At 42.9% G+C, this 23,899-nt stretch overlaps 1 protein-coding gene across 2 annotated transcripts in view; it reads left to right on the plus strand.

Moving 5' to 3' along the window:
* The first annotated feature begins 11,147 nt into the window (after nt 1-11,147).
* ST6GALNAC5 (ST6 N-acetylgalactosaminide alpha-2,6-sialyltransferase 5) overlaps nt 11,148-23,899 on the plus strand; it is a 167,433-nt gene continuing 154,681 nt past the window's right edge. For both annotated transcript variants that reach the window (XM_058538324.1, XM_058538325.1), the window contains exons 1-2: nt 11,148-11,361; nt 12,147-12,389. In XM_058538324.1, the coding sequence (XP_058394307.1) occupies nt 11,347-11,361; nt 12,147-12,389 (258 nt within the window). In that variant the 5' untranslated portion in view covers nt 11,148-11,346. The remainder of the gene's footprint in view (nt 11,362-12,146; nt 12,390-23,899) is intronic.

Genomic DNA, 23,899 nt, shown 5'->3' on the forward strand with positions numbered 1-23,899 from the left:
CAGCTCCCATTTTAATTCACATAGTGAGCCTCCAGGTAAGATTTTATTTTAACAGCAATAACAATTGTTGGAGTTTGAGGAGGTTTTTAAAGTTTGTTATGTGTGAGGGTCCCAATATTGACATGACCACTTGGGAACTATGTGGTCTTGGGCAGGCTATTTTGCCTCTCTATGCCTCAGTTTCCTCATCTGTAAAAGGGGCACAGTAACAGCATCTAAACTGAGAGGGTTGCTATGAAGATTAGGTGAACAGAAAAGGATACATATACATTATACTCTCTCCTCATTGTCTCATTTAATCCTTAAAATGGCCCCTCGGTGGGGGGGAGTATTACCACCGTCCTTGCATGGAAGGGACAACTGGGGCTTAGATGTAGTAACTCGCTCAAGGTCACAGCCTATAAGAAGTAGAGGTGGGATGCAAGCAAGGATCTAGTTGACAGTACAGCCTACACCCTTAACTTGACGCAGAGGTGAAGTATAGGTTCCACAGATAAAAAGAAATTTGAAAATCACAAATTTAGGTCTTTTAATGAGAAGGCAATGTTCAAGTTGATTTCTTTTTTAATGTTGACTTCTCAAAAGTTTCACATTTCAACGCTGCTTAAATAAAATCAGCTATTCTAAATGGCATATGTAACACTTCCAAAGAGAAGACAACACAGGAATGACATAAATTAAGAGTGGGAACAGAAGCAGAAAGATGCGTACAAATCGATCATGCCTTTTACATTAGCAGAAATAGTGCGAGGACACTCAAGGTGCACTTTTAAATTCATTTTGAAAACTCTTTAACTGATTTCCTCTGTTGCAGCTGCTACCCTTATGTCCTACGCCGCACTAACAGAATAACAAGGCCCGGGGCCAGCCCGTGGCTTAGCGGTTAAGTGTGCACGCTCCGCTATTGGCGGCCCAGGTTCGGATCCCAGGCGCACACTGACGCACCGCTTCTCCGGCCATGCTGAGGCGGCGTCCCACATACAGCAGCTAGAAGGATGTGCAACTATGACATACGACTATCTACTGGGGCTTTGGGGGAAAAAAAGGAGGAGGATTGGCAATAGATGTTAGCTCAGAGCCGGTCTTCCTCAGCAAAAAGAGGAGGATTAGCATGGATGTTAGCTCAGGGCTGATCTCCCTCACAAAAAAAAAAAAACAACAAGGCCCACCTTCCTCCACGTCGCTGTCACCCTTGACTTCCTGTGTTAGCCAGGAGCACAGGGAGCTTTGCACACGTGTCCTCACTCGGCTTCCAGATTGTTACATTGGTCCTGCAGGGAGGATTCTTTATCTTTCATATTTGGAGGAAAATTTTGTTATCATTTTTGGAGTCACAGTGTTTGATTTGTCATTCCCCATTTTACTTTGCTTTTACTTTGCGATATTATAAATAATAAAACCAAAATCAATTCCTAACATGAAAAGGTCCCTCTACTGAAGTTTCCCGGTCTTCCTTCATAGCTGTAGGTGTGCCCTCAAATACCCCAAACCTCATGTGTGGTTTATGAATCCCTAACAAAGATTCGCCATGTCCACTCTCGCTGAGCTGTGTGGTGGCAGAGAGATTTCTCGAGAGGAAGAGCCGAGGGCAAGTCCTGTTTCTGCTAACCGGTCGTGTGACTTTCGGTAAGCTGCTTAGCGCTTTCGGTCCCAATTTTAACAAAGCAAAACCGGTGATGATGATAATCATTCATCCATCCACTCAGTCACATTTACGAAGCGCCTGTTGTTTGCCAGGCTATGGGAAAACAAAGGTGAATAATACAAAACTTCCAAATTCAGCTGCTCACAATCTAGATCAGGAGACGGACAACGACACAAATCAGCAATGAGGAAAAGGGGAGGGACCTAGAAAAGAGACGTTTCTGTTTGGAAGAGCAGCTGTAGAGGCAGGAGGAACCGACCATGAATAAGAAGTGCCTGGCCTCAGTTGGAAATCACACATTTTTCTACCTACCTTGGAAGGTTGAAATGACATAGGGAATTTGAATCCTTTGAAAACTCTAAAGAGCAATTTCCACGTGTGGCAGATGCTGTGGGTGCCCCGCCCATATCCCCTGCCTTTGCCACTTCATTGCGAACTGGGGACTTACACCTCCAGCACCTGCGAGTCTCTGCCTGAGGGATGTTTCCCGCCTCCAGAGCCCGCCTGCTTTGCCAGCTGTGCATCAGGCAGTACGTTCCAAGGAATCAGTGCCCACCGCCCCAGGCCAGAGCAGCCCTCACCCAAACCAATACCACTACTACTTCTGCCCTCCGGTGCAATCCCCGAGGCCGGAGTTCCACACTGGCTGCCAGAATTTCCCCGGCAAGATTGAGTTCCTGTTGTCTACAGTACGAACTTGCTGCATAACACACCATTTATTGGCTGCCTTCCCTCCCTGTGTCACTTCCCTACTTCACCCACCGGGGTTTTCTTCACCTGCCAAAGAAATACTTGCACATGGATCCTTATCCCAGGGTACGCTTCCAAGAGAACCCAAACTAAGACAAGATGTAAGCCGTTTATTATTATTATTTTATATCATTTTGAAATGTGGCCATAATTATACACACCATTTTGCATGGAAAAAGCACTGTTTTGTATTTATAAATCCTCTTCTGCAGAGTTAGGATTGGATCCGCTTTAGCGATTATAACATAATATGTGCCTAAGAATTTCTTGAATCCATCCCCATCAACAGGGCTCTGGCTGAAGCCTTTATTTCTCCCCCAGCTTTCCACCACAGTCTCCTAGCCGCTTTCTCCGGCTCAAGCTTACCCCCGCACCCCCCAATAAATCTATCCTTCTCACTGTTTTCGGATACATCCACCCAGGAAGGAATTCTGACCCGACTACTCCCAGCTCAAATAGTACTGCTGTGCAAATCTTAAAAGGCTTCCATTATTTACAACACTTTACTTCTATCTAACGGAAAATTGTTGTAAAATTATGATATCTGAAGAGGAAGATGCTTGATGGTCATTTTCAAGGAAATTGACAAAACAAATATACAAATATGCAATATCTATGATGAATGATGCCCACTTAGATGTGCATTCATGTGCACTGTACAGCCTGCACAACTGTACAGAACTACCATGGTTCTGACAACCCCCTACCTTGCTCAAAAACTCCTTGTCTGTTCCCAGCACCTCATATGAGGTTCCAAGCCTTTGCTTATGTTGTCCTCTCTGCCTTGGAACAATGGCCTTCTCCTGGCCTGTTTCTAGTGATTCTTTAAAACCAACTGAGCATTTCCCCTTTGCCAAAAATCGTATCTGAACCACTCTCACGTAGCCATATGTCCCTTTTCTGTGCCCCCTCTAATTTTTCGTTTATAACTCAACTTTTACGCTTAGCACATTAGGTTATAATTATCTGCTCATGGGTTTGTCTTCTGCAGTGAAGCCTGTGTCTTACTCCTCTTTGTGTCTCCAGCATCTCGTGGAGGACTCGGCCTACAGTCAGAGTGTTTAGAAAGCAGTGGAGCATGGACTGTGGAGGTGGGGAGGGAAGGCTCTGCAGTCAGGCAGACCTGGTCAAATCTTCGTTCTATCACTTTCTACCATGTGACCTTGGGCAAATGGCCTCACATCTCTAAATCTCAGTTTCCTTGTTGGTAAAATGGAGATGACATCATTACTGATTAAATAGCCACTGCCTATAATTAGCACAATGCCTGAGAGCAGGCATGCAATACATCTTAACTTTTATTTGTATTATAAGCTCAACAATCATTTGAGGATGAATGTGTTTCTCTTTATACCAAACAAAGAGTCCCTTATGAAAAAGACACCTTTTATTTGATCCATCTGTGTAATCAGAGTGGTGGTGAACACTGCATAAGTTAGTATATTTTGTCGACACAACCGTTCTGCTAGAAAGGTTTTACTATGGGCCTGTTACAGATGAGGAAATGGAGAAGAGCAATCAGTGGCTTGCTCTCGGTCACACGAGAGTTAAGTGTCAGAGGCCGGGCCAAACCTGATCTGTGTGATTCTAATCTTGTGCTTTTAACCAAGCTGTGGAAGCATGAAGGAGGGGCCTCACCGTCCAACCACAGGTTCAGAAAGTGGGGGATGCTAGTGGACCAGGCACAGACTGAGATGTGAAGGAGTGGGACACAGAGGGGCTTATAGAAGGACTCAGCTGACTGACATAAATACTGCAAATTCAAAGAACAGTTCTTATGGCTAGTTCAAAGGGTTCCTGTGTAGAGTCAGGAAATGAGGGAATGGTGGATACATAGTCAGGAAGGATGCTGGGTGCTAAGCAAGGATTTCTAACTTCCTGAAAACTGTACAAAAGCAAAGAGACATTAAAAAGACGGACCATACCAAGTGCTGACAAGGATGTGGAACAATTGGAACTCTCAATCGTTGCCGGTGGGAATAAACAATGGTACAACCACTGTGGAACACAGTTTGACAGTTTCTTCTAAAGCTAACCATACACTTATCATATCACCCAACGATTCCACTCCGAGGAATTCACGCAATAAAAACTGAAACCGTACATCTACAAAAAGACAAAAACGTTCTTAGTAACTTTATTCATAAGAGCCCCAAACTGGAAACAACCCAAATGTTCGTGAACAGGAGAATGGATAAAAAGAATTGTGCCATTTTGACACATAAGAATAGTGCCCAGCAATAAAAAGGAACTATGAATATACCCAACAACATGCACAGACCTTAAAATATCATGCTAAGTGAAAGAAGTCAAACTAAAAGACATATACTATATGTTTTCCTCTATACTAAGTTCTAGAATAGGCAAAGCTAATCTGTACTGATAAAAATCAGAACAATGTTTGCCTGTTTGCTCATTGGTGGGGGTTAGTATGGCTGGAAGGAAGCATGAGGGTGTTCTCTGGGATGATGGAAATGAGCTAGATCTTGATAGTGGAGGGGGTGAATGGGTGTATCATTTTGTTAAAACTAGTCAAACTGTACGCTTAAATTTTGTGTATTTTACTGTATTTAAAATATATCTTGAAAAAATAAAAATAGCAAAAAAGTGCATCACAAAACAAGGCCCTGGCTTTGGTTATATTATCTAAAGACCGGGTGTAAATGATATTCTTGTAAATCAGAACAATTTAGAGTTAAGTAGAAGAATGTCGTTATGGAAACTCTTACAAAGCTTCTATTCATTCTTTAACAAATATTTCTTTATTTTAACACATATTTCTCTGGCCCAATGCTACCAGTTACTATCTGGATGACTTTGGACAGATGGCTCTCAGTGCCTCAGTTCGCTCATGTGTGAAATGGGGACAGTGACGGTACCTACATCATGGGTCTGTTGTGGGGACTATAGGAGCCAATACATGTAAAACTCTTGGAGCAGCGCTGGAGCAGAGTAAGGACTAGATAAATGTTAGCAATTAATATTACTGCTCAGTTATGTGCCAGGCTTGGAGGATATAAACAGTAATAGGACATAGTCCCAGTTCTAGAAAATTTATGATCTAGAAGGAAGGATGAACAATAAATACATAAATGAGTATACTTGGTACAATAACAGAATTTGAAAAGTGCTTTGAGGACATAAATGACTAACTGCTTTGGAATGGAAAATCCATTCAAAATGAAAATAACCAGCCACCTAAATCAAATCACGTTGGGATAGTTATTTATTGTTTTTCAGTATTATCATTGTTATGATGATGCCTCCTATTCCTGGCATCTGAAATTTGGAACTCCCAGGGCCCAGGCCTGTGACCTCTTTTCTTCCATGTCCAGGCTTATTCCTAGGTGACCTCATCCTTCCATGAACTGTGACGCCCGGTTCATGTCTCTAAGCCCAGGATCATGCCTGATCTCCGACTGCCTGGGACATCGCATACTGAGTGCATCTAAATCCAGATTCTCCATTCTCAGCCCCCCAGACCTGCTTTCTCCACCTCAGAAATGGCAGCTCTATTCTCCCAGCTGCCTCCTTTCTTCTTCTTATACGTCATACCCAATGACCAGCAAATCCTGAAACCAGTCACTTCCCCTAACAGCACTATGACCTCCTTGCACCTACACGAAAGCAATAGCTTCCTAAGTGGTCTCCCTGCCTCCACTCTTGCTCGCCCAAAAGCTATTCTTAGCACAGCAGCCAGGTGACCTTCCCAAAACACTAAGGATCCATGGCCCTCCTTTGCTTTAAACACTCCAATGGGTTCCCCTCACACTGTTCTTTTCATGGCCTATGAGGCCCTAGAGGATCTGGTCCTCGACTACCTCTCTGCCCGCCTCCCTTACCATCCTCCCTCCTGCTCCTTCCACTCCAGCCACACCAACCTCCCTGCTGTCTGTTCAATATACCAGTCAAGCTCTTACCTCATGGCCTTTGCACATGCTGTTCCCTTTGCCAGGAACGCCTTTCCTCTGGGACAGTCTCATGGCTCACTCCTTCACTTTATTCAAATCTCTGCTCAAATGTCACCATCCTAGCTAAAACAGCGCATAAACCCCCACCCCAATCTCTAAGGCCTTTACTTTGCTTTTTTTCCTAGTGCCTGACTTTCTATTATATTGGCGTATTGCCCTGGCTTGAATATAAGCCTCACGAGACAGAGTCTTTGTGTGTCTTGGTCACGTCCTCAGGGCCTAGAACAGAGCCTGGCACATAGTAACTGCTCCATTGACATTTGTACAATGAATGAATAAGTTATCATTACCTTAGCTTATGCAGAACTTCACAGTTGACAAAGCAGTCACAGACACAATATCTGAATAAGCCCTCTAACAATTTGTGGAACAGACCTCGTTATATCCATTTTACAGATAATTTAAGAGTCTCCTTAATATTTTTTAAGTCCCTTTCTCAAGGTCTTGCAGCTCTTGGTCAGACAGGCCAAACCCTGGTCTTTTGCCTTCAAACTCAGTTTATCAATCATAATCATAAAATATTATTAATAATAGTTAACAATGTCAGTACTCCTCTCGACACTTCACTTGTAATATCTCATCTAACCTTCACAGCAATGCTTTGAGTCAGGTACTCTCCTGATTGCCCTTGTACAGATGAGGAAACAAAGGCACAGCTAAGCAACCTACCCTAGGCCACAGAGCTGGTAAGTGTGGAGTCAGAATCTGGGTCCTGGCAGCCTGACTCCAGGCACTTGTTCTCAGCCAACCAGCCCACTAGGCACGGCCAGTGAAGTAAAGAGAATTAAGTAAACTGCAGATCACAAATGGACAAGTATCAAATTTGTTCTAGGACTTTCTGCCATTGTTAAGCTTTTTGCTTTTGTAGCATTTAGCAGAATTTTTTTCTCTTTTTCTGTAGGATCATAGGTGGAAAGTAGTTATATCTCAAATGCAGTTTAGATGATGTTGTTTCCTGCTTTTCATCCATCTTTGAAATGTTTGAAACACTTGCTTCTGAATTGGGAGGTCACTTAGGACTCACAGACAGGGCTCCTGGGTTTCCAGCAGTCAGTCTCTCTGCCTCCTTTGGTGGCTCTGTGGTGCCTCGGTGGCTGCGTGCACAGGCTGGCATTCCCTCTGAGCGTCAGATTCCACCTCCTCCCTCCTCACCCTGTAACTTGCCTTGTTTCATAAATTCTCTCCTTCAGTTTATCACGTAACCTACACTGTGGAACACTCAATTTCTTTTCCTTTCCTTTCCCTTCTTTGTTCAAAAGTAGCAATCTATTTGATTGGATGTGATGGCACCAGAAGCAGAATTGTGGCAAAATTTTAAATGGTGAGAAATCCATCTCAGCTACCTGGATTTTGATTCCCCAACTCCCTTTGTGTTGAACTGGACAAGTTAGATGAACTAAAAAAGCTCTATTGACTTGTCTACTTGTCTCCAAGTCAATCAAGTCTCTGTGAATGCTGCCTACTTTCTGCTCTTTCTGGCTATTCAAATTATTAACTTAAAAGTGTGCATAAACCTTCATAAACATAGATGGAAAACCTTATAATATCAAACCCCTCAGATCTTAAATAAGCAAGCACTCAGAAGCTGAGAAACAAATCAAGTATTTTGATGGTTTCCTAGTTCTTTGTAGCTTAAAGGTTCGCAGCACTAATCCGGGCAGAGACTGTGAGTTCCTTCAGGATGGCACGTGGTCCGTTCATCCAGGTATCCCCAACGCCTGGCACATAGTGGGTGCTCAACAGAGTAGGTGCTTGATATGGTAGGCACTTGATAAACAGATGTTGAATTGCTAGTGCTCTGTCTTTCATTGTCTGCTATCAGTCTTATCTCACACCCTTCACATGCACATGCACAAGCATACACATACACACTAGGTTGTGAGCTCTTAGAGGAGAGGATCTGTGTCTTATCATCTGTGCATTCCCTAATATAGAACTGCCAGATAGCCGGTGACCATTAAATGACCACTGAATTGAAGAGCACAAGGATTTTAACTTCTTTTTTTTTTAATTTAAGATTTTTATTTATTTATTTTTTCCTCCCAAAGCCCGAGTAGATAGTTATATGTCATAGCTGCACGTCCTTCTGGTTGCTGTATGTGGGACGCAGCCTCAGCATGGCCGGAGAAGCGGTGTGTTGGTGCACGCCCAGGATCCAAACCCAGGCCGCCAGCAGTGGAGCGCGCGCACTTAACCGCTAAGCCACGGGGCGGCCCTTTAACTTCTTTTTTTATTTTATTTTATTTTTTTTTTTTTTTAATTTTTTGTTTATTGCAGTAACATTGGTTTATGACATTGTAAAAATTTCAGGTGTACATCATTGTACTTCTATTTCTGCATAGATTACATCGTGTTCACCACCAAAATACTAATTACAACCCATCACCACACACATGTACCGAATTATCCCTTTCACCCTCCTCCCTCACCCCTTCCCCTCTGGTAACCACCAATCCAATCTCTGTCCCTATGTGTTTGTTTATTGTTGTTATTATCTACTGCTTAATGAAGGAAATCATACGGTATTTGACCTTCTCCCTCTGACTTATTTCACTTTGCATTATACCCTCAATGTCCATCCATGTTGTCACAAATGGCTGGATTTCATCGTTTCTTATGGCTGGGTAGTATTCCATTGTGTATATATACCACATCTTCTTTATCCAGTATGGAGATTCCTCAAAAAATCAAGGATAGAACTCCCACATGATCCAGCTATTCCACTGTTGGGTATTTATCCAAAGAACTTGAAAACACCAATTTGTAAAGGTACATGCACTCCTGTGTTCATTGCAGAGTTATTCACAATAGCCAAGACTTGGAAGCAACTTAAGTGCCCATCAACGGACGGCCCTTTAACTTCTGTTACTTGTTTTATCTGCCCTTCCACCATCCCACCTTGTCCCTTAGGCTCTCAGGCCTAAAACTATCATATCAATCTAATCACATAGTTGAAAGCCAGAGAACTTGAAATTATTCAAATCAAGCTCAGAATTACATTTTTAAATTTACCCTGGCCATTTCATAAGTAGATTCAGCAACTAGCTAACTGCTATCCCAGGAGAGGGAAAAAAAGCATAAGTTTAATGAATTTGGTCAGACATACCGTGTAACAGATGTCCACCGCGCTGCCATGAGCTTAAATCATAAATGTGATGGCCCTGTTCAGCACGGCAAAATATATTAGAAGTGTTTTATCAGTCACTGGGCAACTTGCTAGAGGGAGGGGGACCAATCCTGAAAAATTCAGGAGCTGTGTCTAGCAGCATCTCAAAAGGAGCCCTGGAGAAACACAGATAATCTGCTTGCAATGATTCATCAAGCTGGTCCTTTGTTTCCCTAATTTGAGTGTCAAGTGCAACCATATGATCAAGAATAGCCAAGACCCAATAAGATTCTCCTCCGGTTGCTGTGTTTCCTGTCCTAACAACTGGTACTATTCATGCCTACAGCACAAATTGAATAAGTAGCTTTGAGACTGGCAATGCTGGACAGTGTTTCGAATTTTTTTGTTTTTCCTTGAAAGTCTCACTCCTGTGCCTTTCTTGCCTTCCACCAAACACATTGCATCGATGGTCACTGCTGCACCAATAATTTTACTTTCTTAGTACTAAGTATGGAAGGATGCCTCAGAAGTTAAAAATAGTTCCTGTTGTATCATCAGTCCAGCAATGGATTAGTGAAGATTAAAAAAGGATTGTAATGCCTTTTTTGGCCTTGAGAAAGCTCTTATTGTGCCTATGGTTCAGTTGGCCTGATGATCATTTCCATCTTAATGTAATCTTTAACACTGCACTGCTACAGGTGAGCTGTTAAGTAATACATTAAGATAACTACTCTCACCAAGGAATTTCACAAGAAATATGTCTTCATCTAAATTAGACGTTTAACAAATGCCACTTGTAATTCATCGCAGTGGGGAGAGTATTCTTAAAACAGGCTATTGATGTGAATTTACCAACAAAAAACAATAATTATATTTTTATTTTAATTGAAGTTCTGAATGTGACATTATGTACTGTCAGTGCAGTGCACCAACATCAGGAGAGCACCAAAGGCCTTAGGAGTCTTACAAAACAAGCAGTAAGCAGTTATGTCTCCAGCAGCCAGAAATCTTTATTTAAATTAGAAAGAATCTACAGGTCCAGTTGATCACGTGGATATGATGTGCTGAATGTTTTTAACGCTTTAAAATCATTTAAATGAACACTAGGAGCCTCAAAGATCGAATAAAACTATAAATTATAATATTCAAAACAAGCAATAAATGAAGTATTTGAATTAAAATCATGATGTGAAGATTGCATGAGAATAACTGGATTTAAAAAGTGAAATTAAAGGGGAAGAGAATATTATAAAGCTTACAGGTGGAAAACTGAAATAAACAATTTTTTTTTCAAAAAATTATTTCGTGACCGATTTCCCCACGCCAAGAACACAAATGCAAATACTATAAATAGGGCTATTGACATTTGGGCTGTTGATTTGTTTTTATCAAAATCACAAAACAGAAAATTTAGTTTGCAGATTTTCAAATGGCTCTCATGTTCAGAATCCAGTTGGGTTCTCCTTTCTTTTTGCTTGAGGACTTCATAAAAGATAAATAAGCCCTCGGACCAAGAGGTGACTATACTGCACGGTTAACTCTCTCGCCCCAGAGATTCCACTCGGCTGCCAAGATTATTATTTGGGGGCGGGAGAAGGGGATGCAGAGATCTTTAGGACCCAGCAGGCGGCGGCAGGCGGCAGTTGTGTAGATCAGTGAGACTACGAGGGTCCGGCTCAGTTTTAATTTTGTCTCTAATCTCTGCAACAGCGGCGCTTCCTGGGTCCCGCGGCTCTCCTACCCACTCAGCCGCGGCTGGCCGCCGTGCGAAAATCAGAGCCGCCCCCGCCCCATCGCCCACCATGGAAGCCCTCCAAGAAAAAGTGGCCCCGGACGCGTGTGCCTGAGGATTCCGCACAAAAGAGGGGCCCAAAATGAAGACCCTGATGGTGAGTCATTTGTTGCAACTCCTCTGGGCAGAGGCGAGGACTCCCGGGCGCAGCGCCCCCGAGGTGCACGGGAGAGCTCAAGGGGCGCCTAACCCTGCGCCGCGAGGCCGCCTGTTACAAAGGGACAACTTTCCACCTGCTCCGCGTCCGCTCCCGATTCCCCGGTTCTGCCCGGCTCGGAATCCCCGAGCCGGGATGGGAACTCGGGTTGCCTCGGCGCCTGGTCCGAGGAGCAAGCGGAGAGCTGGAGAAGCGGTGGAGGGGTGGGAGCGTTAGTCGGGGGTTGGGGGATGCCCAAAAGCAACAGCCTGGCAAAAACTAAGAGGGGCGGGGAGGGGGGACCTTTGCAGACTTTCTTGGTTTCCTTGTCGGATTTCAAACTTGCGAGGATCGCCGAGGTAGAGCCCCACGGGTCCAGAAAAGAGAAGGTGCAAGGGTTAGAGATTCCAGCAGCCGAGCTGAGGGACAGGGGCCCCTCCTCAAAGTGCGAGCCCACCCCTGGGCGCGCTCTGCCGCCGGTGGCCGGGGCGACGCTCCACCTGCCCTCTGCCGAGAGCTCTGGGAGGTGGCGTCGGCCGAGAGCAGCGACGCGCCGGGAGCATCCCCTGCCGTCCGCGCGGGGACTGCGCCTCCTCTGCCCGGGCGGCGCCGCCGGGGCTGGGACCTAGGCCACCCGCCCCGGGCCTCCCCCGCCCGTCTGACGGTCTCGCGGGTGTCCCCGCCGGGCGCGCTCCCCCCGGGGCGGCTCTCAGCGGCTTCCTCTGCTCTCTCCCGCCCGCCCGCAGCGCCATGGTCTGGCGGTGTGTTTAGCGCTCACCACCATGTGCACCAGCTTGCTGCTCGTGTACAGCAGCCTCGGCGGCCAGAAGGAGCGGCCCCCGCAGCAGCAGCAGCAGCAGCAGCAGCAGCAGCAGGCAGCCGCGACCGGCAGCGCGCAGCCGTCGGCGGAGAGCAGCCCCCCGTCGCGCCCCAGGGCCCCCGCGGGACCGCAGCCGCTGGACGGATACCTTGGCGTGGCGGATCACAAGGTGACAGCTCGCTCGCCAGCCCGCACGCCACCCAGCCTGGGGACCCCGCACACCTGAGCCTGCCCCCTTTCCCGGGGCTGGGAGGCGCCGTGAGTAGGTGCCATTCGGAGGCTGGAAGGGGGTGTGGACCCGCTGGGGTCGGGTGGGATAGCTCCTACTTGGTATGAATTCTTATTTGGAGAAAGATGCAAAGTTTTTCAGGGAATAGAGATGAGATGAGCGGACCCCAAAGCCTAATTTCCTAACGGGAACCGGCCCTGGAACTAGAACCCTCTGATCCCTAGAGCTGCAGCTACCGGCGGGTGCTGGGTTCCTGAAGCTTCGGGTTTGGCCGCCAAGCCGCGCCCCGGTGGGAGGAACCCGGGATGGCGCGGGTACCAGCGCGAGCGTTCCTCCGGCCTCGAACCCGAGGGTGAGCAGCGGGCAGGCCGCGGCCGCCGCTCAGGCTCAAAGATGCCCCTCTGATCTCCGCTTCGGGTTGCTCTGGGCCGAGTTAACACAGCCCTGGAGAGTGATGCCCAGGCAGGCGCGGAAGGCTCGAGGCTCAAACTCAGCTTCCATTGCCTTGAAACTCCTCGTTGAGGGCCTGTTTTTCTGCGCCTGCCTTCCGGAAAGCCGCTGCATGGCTTAGCTAATAATTAATAAGATGAATTTTTTTAAATTGAGCCTCCTTTCCCTGGAATAATAGATCTCTGGTTTCAGTGTGTGAAGCCTCTGGGAAAAGCCTAATCAAGTTTCCTGATTCTGAAACGATATTTTAATACAGTTTAAACGTATTGCCCACTATTTGAAGCTGCTAATATATTTTTCTTAAAACACGATTCCACTCTGTATCTACGCTGTAAAGCTAGAGGATTTCTTGAAACCAGCCCACTATTCTGCTTTTTACATTACTAGATTATGGTTGTGAACCCAAGTAATATTTAGCAGAAGCTCCTTTTGTGTGAAAAGATTGCTCTTACCGTGCTTGAAAAAGTCAAACTTTTTTCTAAGCGGCAATCAAAATATTTCCACTCATTTGTGCAATGCATAATGCTAAGGACTTTGGAGAATTTAAGGCAGGAAGGAGCCTTCAGGGATCTTTGAATGCCTGTGGAAGAAAACAATGTACTATGAAATGTGAATGGATGGCTAGATGATAGATAGATGATAGATAGATAGATAGATAGATAGATAGATAGATAGATAGATATAGATAGATAGATGGATAGAGATAGACAGATAGATAGATAAACCGATAGATATATGTATAGGAAATGCTAGATATAAACAGTACTGTTGGGGTGAAGAGATGAGAAATATGACTGCTCTGGGAGGATCAAGGAAAGTTTTTTTGAAAAGCTGCAACTTGCGCTGGGAGGAATTCAGGGAAGCAGAAAAGAGGGAGCGATTTCATTATGAAGTGATTTGGGGGGCGGCACTGGTGATGGACTCAAAAAAAGTAGAGAGGGCCATCAGTGTTAGAATTACAGCTTCCGGTTTCTAGGTTGTTGATTGATTACGCTCTTTGTACCTGCATGTGCAAGCAGCCGATAAGGGCTGGAGTCCTCTGAAAGTTTAGACATCAGCTTCTGACTGGGGATGGATGTGGTGTTTATGTGTAACTGGTGTATGATGAATCTGTTGAACTCAGTGGATTTTCATGGCTATTGTTTCATGGAAATGGCTATCTAGCACTTGTGAAGCTTTGATTAGTAGGGGTGTCGAAAGGTAAATTTCCTGAAAGCTTTGATCTGCTCTTGGGAAGATATTCCTAATACTTTCCGTCCTGTGTTCTCGTGCTGAACAGATGCCAGCTAAGAATATTGATAGCCTAAGGGGAAATGATGCCCTCATGTTTGTTTTCAAAACACTGTTTATTCACACAAATATATTGGATTCCATTTTCAATGTTTCAGAGCCTCATTTCATTAAAATGAAGAACAGCTCTTTTTTGGAAGGAATGTTGAAACTCTGTATGAGAAATTGAGATAATCTGTAGTAAAAGGGTTTTATAAACTGTGAAATGTTATGTGAATGAGAACTATGTCTCAATGTCTTTGGAATTCTTAGCAGAGAATTATAAATGTGACCAGGAAGGTCTTTGCAGATAATTAATTCTAATGAAACTCTTTCATAGAAAACCAACATCTCACAAAATTCCACACCCAAAGGGTTCGACACTGTTTACCCAACCCAAGCAAAGGACCAAATGCAAATCTTAAAATCTATGTGGTCTCTCTAGGCGTTATCCCAATTGTCCCACTGAACCAAATGTAAACTTCTGCTCAAAATATCTTTCCTGCTACTATTTAGCTGGGCAGAGTTCCATTTCTGATGGCCATCTGAAGGTGCCTGTGTAAAATGTTTATGTCTTCTTCAAAAGTTGCTGTTTGATTAGGCTTGTTTGGGATCTTCCTACAGTCTTGCTTAGCCAGAGATGGAAATCATTTGTTAGAATATTGCTAGGAATTTTTTTTCCAATTAAGATGGGGGAGGATACGAAATGAAAGCTTTTCTATTCTTATTATGCTGCTGGATGATACTCTGGTTGCTTATTTTTTTTCACTCTCACATCAGGCCTTAGAAAAATTATAGGATGTGCTGAATGTGATGACCACTAAGCCACATGCTGGTGCATACTGAATCAGAATTCCAGTGGACTTTTTATTTGCCATTGATTTACAGAATCTGGAGAGAGTTACAGATACCATTTAGGAAAATGTTCACATCTCCGTGGCTGGAGGTCCCAAAGTCTGATAAATATGTGGTGTTTATGTTCAGTTACATGATGGCATTTACATTATAACTCCAAGATTAAATTCAACAGGTGGTCCTAAGCCCTACCACCTGATTTTCACAAATTACAGCCTGTCTGCAATGATAGTCTTGTCTCAAATGGCTGCAGACTGAATTACTGTTGAGATTAAATCACTATGTGCTTTTGTTGAAAGACATGCTGCAAGTCAAGTCAGAGATGAGCAGTCTGTGTTGAAGCTTAAAATATCACTTTCCGTGGTCAGAGTGCCTACTTCCTCTTTCACAAATGACGTGAGCTGAAATCGTAATTCCAGTATAACTAAGTGAAGGCTACTTGGAGTTTCTTGTGATAATGAAGGCATTTCATTTTCTGTTAGATAGATTCTTTCTCTTCATTCCCAATCCCTTTCCCCAGACCTTTCCCCACAAATGTTTCACCAGTTCGTTTCCATCTTGTTACGTGACTGTCACTGCAGCTACTGTATCTGTGTTTTGCCATTGCTTTCCTGATCCCTGTTTTTGGAAGTCATTGATTTCTAGCCAGATCGGCCAGACGCAAGCAAAGAAGCCAATTTCCATGGCTTTGGGAAACTTCTGTATTTAGAAGTGCAGCATAATCTATAACCAAACTGAAACACACATACGCCAAATCAAGGAGCCCTCGGAGGAAAGCTCCGCATCTCCCAGCAGAGTGGGAGGGGGCATGGAGCACCATTCTCTTTGCGTAGATAAAGTCATTTACCATCTGGCAGACCCTGTGAATGAAACTGTGAGCCAATTCCCATTTCCAGTGGACAGGAGCCCTTATCACAGAAAGCCCACTTGTCACCTGGGCTGCCCTTTTCTGAGATGGCTTATGAAAGAACAGTGATCATTGGGGTCTGAAGCAGAGCTGCCATCTCCTCGCTTCACTAGTAGCCTTTAGGAATGGAGTTTGCACATCCCAGTAACATGCTTGTCCTTGGTTCTTTCCTTCTGTAAGCACTCAGTCATTCAGACAAAACAAAACTGCTTAGAGGTAATAGTACTATTACTGTTAATTGGTAGATGTCCAGTTGGAGTCAATGTAAGAGCTGGAAAATAATTCAAAACCAGAAAAAAAGGTGCATACCATATAACTTATCTGGAAATTACAGCATAAGTATTTTTCCTTTAGAGAAGCATATAAATTCTCAAATACAACTTAACACCATTTATTAGACCCTATTTTATAATATTTGATGCATCTCCTGAATGATAAATAATTTGGATCTCAAAGAAATTCAAAGTGAGCTGATTTTCAGTGCTAAGTGTTACAGGATGTGATCTGCCAGTGAGGATGAAACTCTGTTAGCACAAAGCATCAACCAAAAGGAATCATGAAATGAACCCTTTTTCATGGGCGAGGAGCTGCAATAATGTGGTTGCCTTTAATAAAAGTGTTCACACAACATTTGTTAAATACCTAACCTTCCTTAATTCTGAAAGCCAGGAGTATTTTTCCAGTTTCCCACAGGACTAGTCCCAAGAGACCTCCATGACAAAGCCCAGACCGCACCTAGTACATGAGTCTGACCTGCCTCTCTCTCAAGTTCCAGCCGTTCTGGCCTCCTTGCTGATCCTTGATCACTCATTCTGCCTCAGGACCCTTGCACTAGCTCTTCCCTCCTCCTCGAAAGCTCTCGCCCAAGATCTTTTGCATGGTGGATTCCTTCTGGTCATTCAGTCCTCAGATCACACGTCATCTTCTTGTGGACCACACTCTTTAAAGAGCCCTCTCCTCAACAGTCATTCTCTGTCATATCAGCCTGTTTTATTTTCCTTATAATATTTAACAATATCTGAAATAATCTTAAAGGTTACTTGTCTATTGTCTGCCCTCCTCTCAGGTAGAATCTAAGCACTGTGATAATGAAGTATTTGTACATCTTGTTGACCAGTTTAACTCCAGGCCCTAGAACAGAACTTGACACTTAGTGGACACACGGTAAGTGTTTATTGAAGGAAAGAAGAAAGCAAGATGTATATGGCGATGGCGGGGGGTGGGGGGACACAGAGCCTCTCCTTATGTCAAGTCCTGTCTCTACAAGAAACATCAGTACAGTCACAGGGCCCTGCTGTGTATCATCTTTCCTACATGTGGTTTCCTACTACTCCTAATAATAATCATGGGAGGGAAGAGGAAGAAATGATTGAAAACATAAGACTCTTGGGAATGACATTTAGGAATCCACATTTTAACAGGCTTCCCTTATGATTCTTGGGCATATTAATGTTTGAGAATCACCATTTGAAACATTTTTAATCATCACCAAGGTGTAGTTCTATAGCTAGTTGGTTTCTGGGTTTTTGAGCTATTTGTAGCCCTGAGTAAATATTCATTGAAGGCCTAATAGTTGCAAAATTGGGTATTCTGAAGGAAGAACAGAGTTGCTACTCTCAAAGAACGTTTGGTCTAATTGGAGAGAAAAGACAAGAAGCAGGAAACGTTAAGCAATAAAGCAAGTGCTGAATAATAATATGAAACTAGGAAACAATAAATCAAGGCACTGACGCTAAAAAGGAGGCAATTTCTGTGACCTTTCCCATCTATAAAATAAGTTAAATACTATTTTTACCTTAGAAGTCACAAAATTTTCAAACTAAAATTCCGTTACTTATCAGCTCTTTTTAATATATATGTGTGTGTTTGTATGTATATTATATATATGACATCCAATGAATAATTAGTGAACAAGTTGGATATCAAAGCAACTTCAAAGTGGATTGATTTTAAATTCAAAATATTTGACCTCTGTATGACTTTCCTTTGACACGGCATAGGGTCTCCTGGACTCTTGAAAGGCGCTAATCCTGTTACCCTGTCCAGCTGTCTCCGTAACATACAGTGACCATATTTTCCAAACCAAATCTCATAACTTGTGGTATGATGAATTTGAATATAATTGTGTTGGCCATAAGACAGAATATTTGCAATCAGATCTGTCCTGGAAACATGACATCTGTTATAGAGCAGACTTTCCATAATCTCCAGGGTCAAGTGGCAGCGCAATACAATTCCTGTCCTGTGAATGCTGGGATATAGGGAGATTAAAGGTGAGGAAAGACTTTGAAAACTTAAAACCCACCATTAATCAACAAATCATTCTGAAACCTTCTATACACCTATTATATACTCTGAGCAGCTATGAAGGATCTTAAGTATAGAAAGACAAAGAACGATTTTTTCTTAAATAATAGTATTATTACCTATACCCTGTGAACCTGATTCAAGAGAATTCCTTTGGGTGTCAGTAAATTTATGATCAAATGGTTGATAAAAACTTGGGGGTGAGGGCATTTATGAGATGTCCTCAGATTCTTCTTTACAAGCTTTTTTAGTCGTAAACTCTTAGTCTGGGCCTGAGCCATATAAATATTTTTATTGCATGCTTTATTCAATATGGTTTCCCAAATGAAAGTCATGGGCGTGCCTATTCTCAGTTTAGGCAGCATATCCACAGGGAAGCCTTCCTTAACTTGTAGCCCAGGTGAGATCTGAGCTCTATGTGTTGTCTTCATAGTCAGGATCCCATGATCATACTTATTCTGGTTTATTGTTATTTCTTGTCTAAAATTGTCTGCCTTTCCTGCTTGACAATTAGCTCCTGGAGACTGGGGATTTTTTTTCTCTTTTTTGTCATTGTATTCTCAACCTTTGACATAATGTATGGTATATAATGGGTATTCAATAAATATTTGTTGAATAAATGAGTATATCTATATAAAGATTTTAAATTTTTTCTAAAATAAGCCTGCCTCAAGAGTTTCTGATCATTTGGAGTCACTGACAAGGAAAAGCTACGCGTCATACATATCAATTTCTCCTGCCTCAATTTGCAGGTCTGTAACTATTTCATTTCTATGTTCTTGTACTAATCGGATCTCTTAAAACATACTCAGAATTTTAGAGCTAGAAGCAAAACTTAAAAATTATCAAAAGGAATTCACGAGTGGTCATGTGATTTGCCCGAAGTCACAGGTTAGTGGCAGAGCTGGGGCTAAAATGTGGATCTCTGATGTGAATATCATTACCATAAGGGAGTTCAGTGCCAATATATTCTAAGCAGTGATTCAACGTTATTTGAACAGAATTTATTAAAATGAAGAGCCTAGGCCTACCCAGTTATTGGAAAGAAATAAATATTTAAACATCTTATTATTCTGAGATGAATATGAGAATATGCCTCTGGATAGTTACAGAGAGCTTCCACCAACCGTTGACTTAGCAATAGGTACTCTCAGGGCTACATAAAATGCATGGTACCGATGTAATTGGAACAATTTGCAAATCAGAGTGGATTTTGCCTTTAAAAAGTAAACCAAGCCAAAAGGAGTGTCGTGTTTAATTATTTGCAGAAAATGTCATGACCACACTACTCATTTAGCTGAATTACCTTCTCCACAGTGGGGAAGAAAACATCATTGGCAGACTCAGTTAAGCAAGTGTTTGAAGAACTGCCATTCTGCAAGTAACCATTGACTCTTCCTAAATTCTGAGGTGTAATACTTACCCTAGGATAGAATTACTTTAGGCAAAAAACAACATTTTACCTATGGCAGGGAAAATTAACCTTGACAGTTGTTGTAGCTCAGTATGAAAGGGAAACTTCGCTATTAAATTCTCTTTTAATGGCTAAGGAGGTGTCCGTAGTGTTCCTGGGAACCTCACAGAGACTAAGGATACTCTGGCAGACTGAAATGCATTGTTAAGCCATTTTTTATAAGAAAGCGTATTCTGGAAATTAATTGCACATAAGGGACCTCTCCACTGACTGAACTGCATTATTGCATTTCTAATTTACAGATCTGCTCATGATCCTTGCATGCCTCCAATGGCTTCCCAATGCCTGGAGGATCAAGTTCAGACTCCTTAGGAAGGCTTGCAAGACCCAACAGGGTCTGTCTGGCCTACTTCTCCAAGCTCACCTCCCACAGCTCCCATCAGCCCAGGCTCCACACACCCTGGGAACACAGCTTGTTCTGTCACACTTACCTGCTTTTCCTCCATCGAGTAATACCCTTTCTCCTTTTATCTACCAGGTAGAGAACTAATCATTCATTAAGATCCAGCTCGAGCATTTCCTTTCTAAAGGTTTCCCAGATACAACCTCTGTGCAGAGTAGATCTCACATGCTCTTAGGCCAGCCGTGTATCATCAATCAGTCACATACTGGCTGAGTACCTACGCTGTGTTAGACACAGGGGAGGAAATGAGAGAAGGACCTAGTCCCTCCCCACAGGAAAATCACAGTGGAGGAAATATATATTATAATTACTATACCTTGGAAAGTGATGAAATATTCTCTGCATTTTCTACATGCCTCTAATCACACAATATTGCGATTATTCGTCTGCATGTTTGTCTCCCTGACTAGACTGTACCTTCTTGAGGCCAGGAACATAACTTATCCATTCTGGTATCTTCAGAACCTACAACTCATGCATGTTGAAATTCAATAAATCTTTGTTGAATGTTGGATGAACAGAGTCCTGTTGTAATTAGATGTAATGGGAAGAGATTGGAACAAGTCTGGCTAATAGCTTACTAATCATAGGAGTGACAGAAATGATAAGTAAGGGACAGAAATGATAAGAAGGACTATACATAAATGGCATTCACATCTTTAATCTGGTTCCCCTTTAAATATAGAGTGGCATTTGCTCACCTTTCCAGAGTAGTAGACCAGATGTTGAGACACAGGCATGCCCATATTTGAGGACAGTATGGTATCATGGAGGCAGGGGGACACGCCCAAGCTTTGTCCTTGTTGTGAGCTCTTTGGCAAATCGATTTCTAGGCCTGAGCTAGTCTGTAGAAGAGTATGTCCAACTAAATTCATTCATTCCCTCATTTATCAACTAATATTGTTAGCGTGTATGTTACATAGATATTGTGTACACACCATTTACTTGGCATTGGGCTCAGGACCCAGGAGGCAACAGTGAATAAGCTGTGATCCCTGACTCCATGACTTACGTCTACTGAGAGAGGCAGATAAACAGACATGAAATGACAGTGCAGATTTGGGTAAAAATATTTACAAGCTACAGAGATTCAATTTTATCCTAAAAATTTTGAGGAAGTCTTTAAAGAGTAAATTAGAGGAGTAACTCCATCAAACGTATATTTCCGTGGATCACCATGGCTTCGATGTGGCAAAGTTAGAGCAGTCCTAGGTTATAGGAAGAGGGACCAGTTAGCAGACTGTTGATGTGATCTGGCTGCGTGACACTGGTGGCCAGAGGATGAAGAGACCTAAGGTTTCTGCCTGCCCTAAATTTCTGCAATCGCCCACCCCACTGCATTAGTGCAGATAGTCTGAATGCAGCCTCTCCAACAGCAGAAGGTTTGTGGTTCAAGATTGCCTCTCAATAGTTAGTGAAGAGAGTTTGAGGATGATCCCAGATGGCGCTCCAACTTTGTCTAATTTTGAACCTTGCTGTGCATCTTAATACCACATAGTGACTCGAGCCAATCAATGGCGTTATGGTTAAGGCTGAAGCAGGCTCTTTGTGGAGGCTCCATAGTGCATACTGGCAATGACAGGAATTAAACCCTCCACCTGCAGCAGCGCCAGTGGGGTGTGGAATAAATGTGCTCAAAGAGACTTTATTATGTAACACTTCTACTGGGGGAGACTTTATTCTAGAATAACCTTGTCAAGGGAGACTTTGTTGCATAATAAATCTTACCAGGTACAGATTTGTCGGAAGTATGGGGTGGAGAGTGGTTTCCTTTCCTTTCATTTCCCACAGAGTTAAAGAGAGAGCAGTTATCGTTCTTTTAAATCACTTAAGTTTGTTACGAACTTCTAAGAAAAGTCAAGTTTCTATTTTCCTTGCATCAGAAGGAAATTGGCCATTAAAGTAATGTAAAATTTGTCAAGAAGGAGTCTGATTCCTAATTCATTCAAAAGCATTTGCTTGGGAGCAAAAAATTATATATCTGAATGAACTCTGGTTTTACAGGGCCCAGATTCGGAGTTACTTGGCAATGTCGCACCTGCCAGGCTGCTGTCGGGTATTTCCAAGTTGCCTGGCGTTACCTGAAGTGGTGTCTGCGTCCACTCTGTACTGCAAATCACAAAGCTAGTTCGTTTCATTTTTATTCCACTTGTTTCAAGTTTTTCAATCAAAGTGCAGGAAGTGATGTCATTCTGCTTGTATTCCAGAACATGGAAAAGGGAAGGGGGATTGTAGGAATTTGTGTGTTCCCCACTACCAGTGCCTGAATACAGCTTTGCCTTGATGCTCTAGCCAGCACTAATCCCCTGAAGAATTATGCCTGTTACTCTTATTAACAACTCTGTGGTTTTTTGGCTCAGTTTGAAATGTTATAGGTTTTTAATCCAAGGTTCAGATAAAAGTCAGAGAAAGCTGTCATAGAGAACAGGGCATTCCGACTGAATGAGCCTGCAGTAGTGAAGTGTAAAGATGAATTAATTGGACCCAGGACCAAGAATAAGGACCAGAGTGAGAAATAACACTAGTTGTTTCTTCCCTGTTATCAGAGGTGCTCTCTTTCTGGCCATTCAGACATGAAATGCTGACTGGGTTCTAGAAAGGCAAGTAAGGGTAGCTTTTCATGGGCTCTGCAGTGTCTATGAAGGGGTCACAGTTTTTTGACCTTATTACATTTGAATGTGATTTGATGTTCTGTTTCATAACAGAACAGAACATCAATGGACAAAGGAATCAATCAAAAATAAGTTCCTCTGACTAGGACTCACAAGAGTTGGGGAAGAGTAGCAACTAGGGTTTTTTCTGGAATGAGCCCCATAGCACCCCTCTAAGATGAGCAGGCTCAGGTCCTCGAGGGAGTTGTGAATCGCAGTATTGACTGGTCTGCCAAGTAAAGGGCCATTCTTAATGGGCCCACAGAGCATGCTGGTGGTGTCTCAGCCTTTAGAAGGTTTGAAGGATGGAAAGGGGCCAGACCTTACTTTATGTATCTTCCAGGGTATTCTGCCAACCTGTGAACACCAAAACTCAGTAGTATTTCATGCAATCTGTGCCCATAGATCATATATGACAGCATAGAATGCCTTCTATCTGGGAAAAGCTTCCTCGGCATCATTCCCACTATAGCATGTTAAAAAAGAAAAAAGAGATAAGAGAGCCAGAGTGCTAGCTCTGAAAAACAAACTTAACCCCCTACCCAGTTGTAAATGCATATACAGTCATGTGCCACATGACAACATTTCCGTCAAGGACAGACCACATATACGATGGTGGTCCCATAAGATTAGTACCATATAGCCTAGGTGTGTAGTAGGCTGTACCATCTAGGTTTGTGTAAGTACACTCTATGATGTTCACACAATGATGAAATCGCCTAATGACATGTTTCTCAGAATGTACCCCCATCTTTTAAGTGACGCGTGACTGTATACTCATGGTCTTCTCAAAATGGCAAAAGGTAAAAAGAAGAAAATAACAGTTATTCATAAATCTACTGCCAAGAAATAATTATTGTTAATAATTTAATGTATTTCCTTACAGATTTTTTCGTACATATCAGATGTGTATATATGTGACATTTTAATGTACTTCCTTCCCATTTTTTATTCATATATGTTGAGTATGTGGGGTCTGTGTGTATATTGTTTGATCAATATGATGTGATCAGTGGTATAAAGGGGTACATGAGCTATACCGTTAGATCCTAGTTCTAAATGTTTATCTTGTTTAATAGCTTAAATATTCAAAATAGCAAAATACATTCCAATTAGATTTGAAATAGTTGGAAT

This window comes from Diceros bicornis, chromosome 4, assembly GCF_020826845.1.
Source record: "Diceros bicornis minor isolate mBicDic1 chromosome 4, mDicBic1.mat.cur, whole genome shotgun sequence".
Taxonomy (NCBI): domain Eukaryota; kingdom Metazoa; phylum Chordata; class Mammalia; order Perissodactyla; family Rhinocerotidae; genus Diceros; species Diceros bicornis.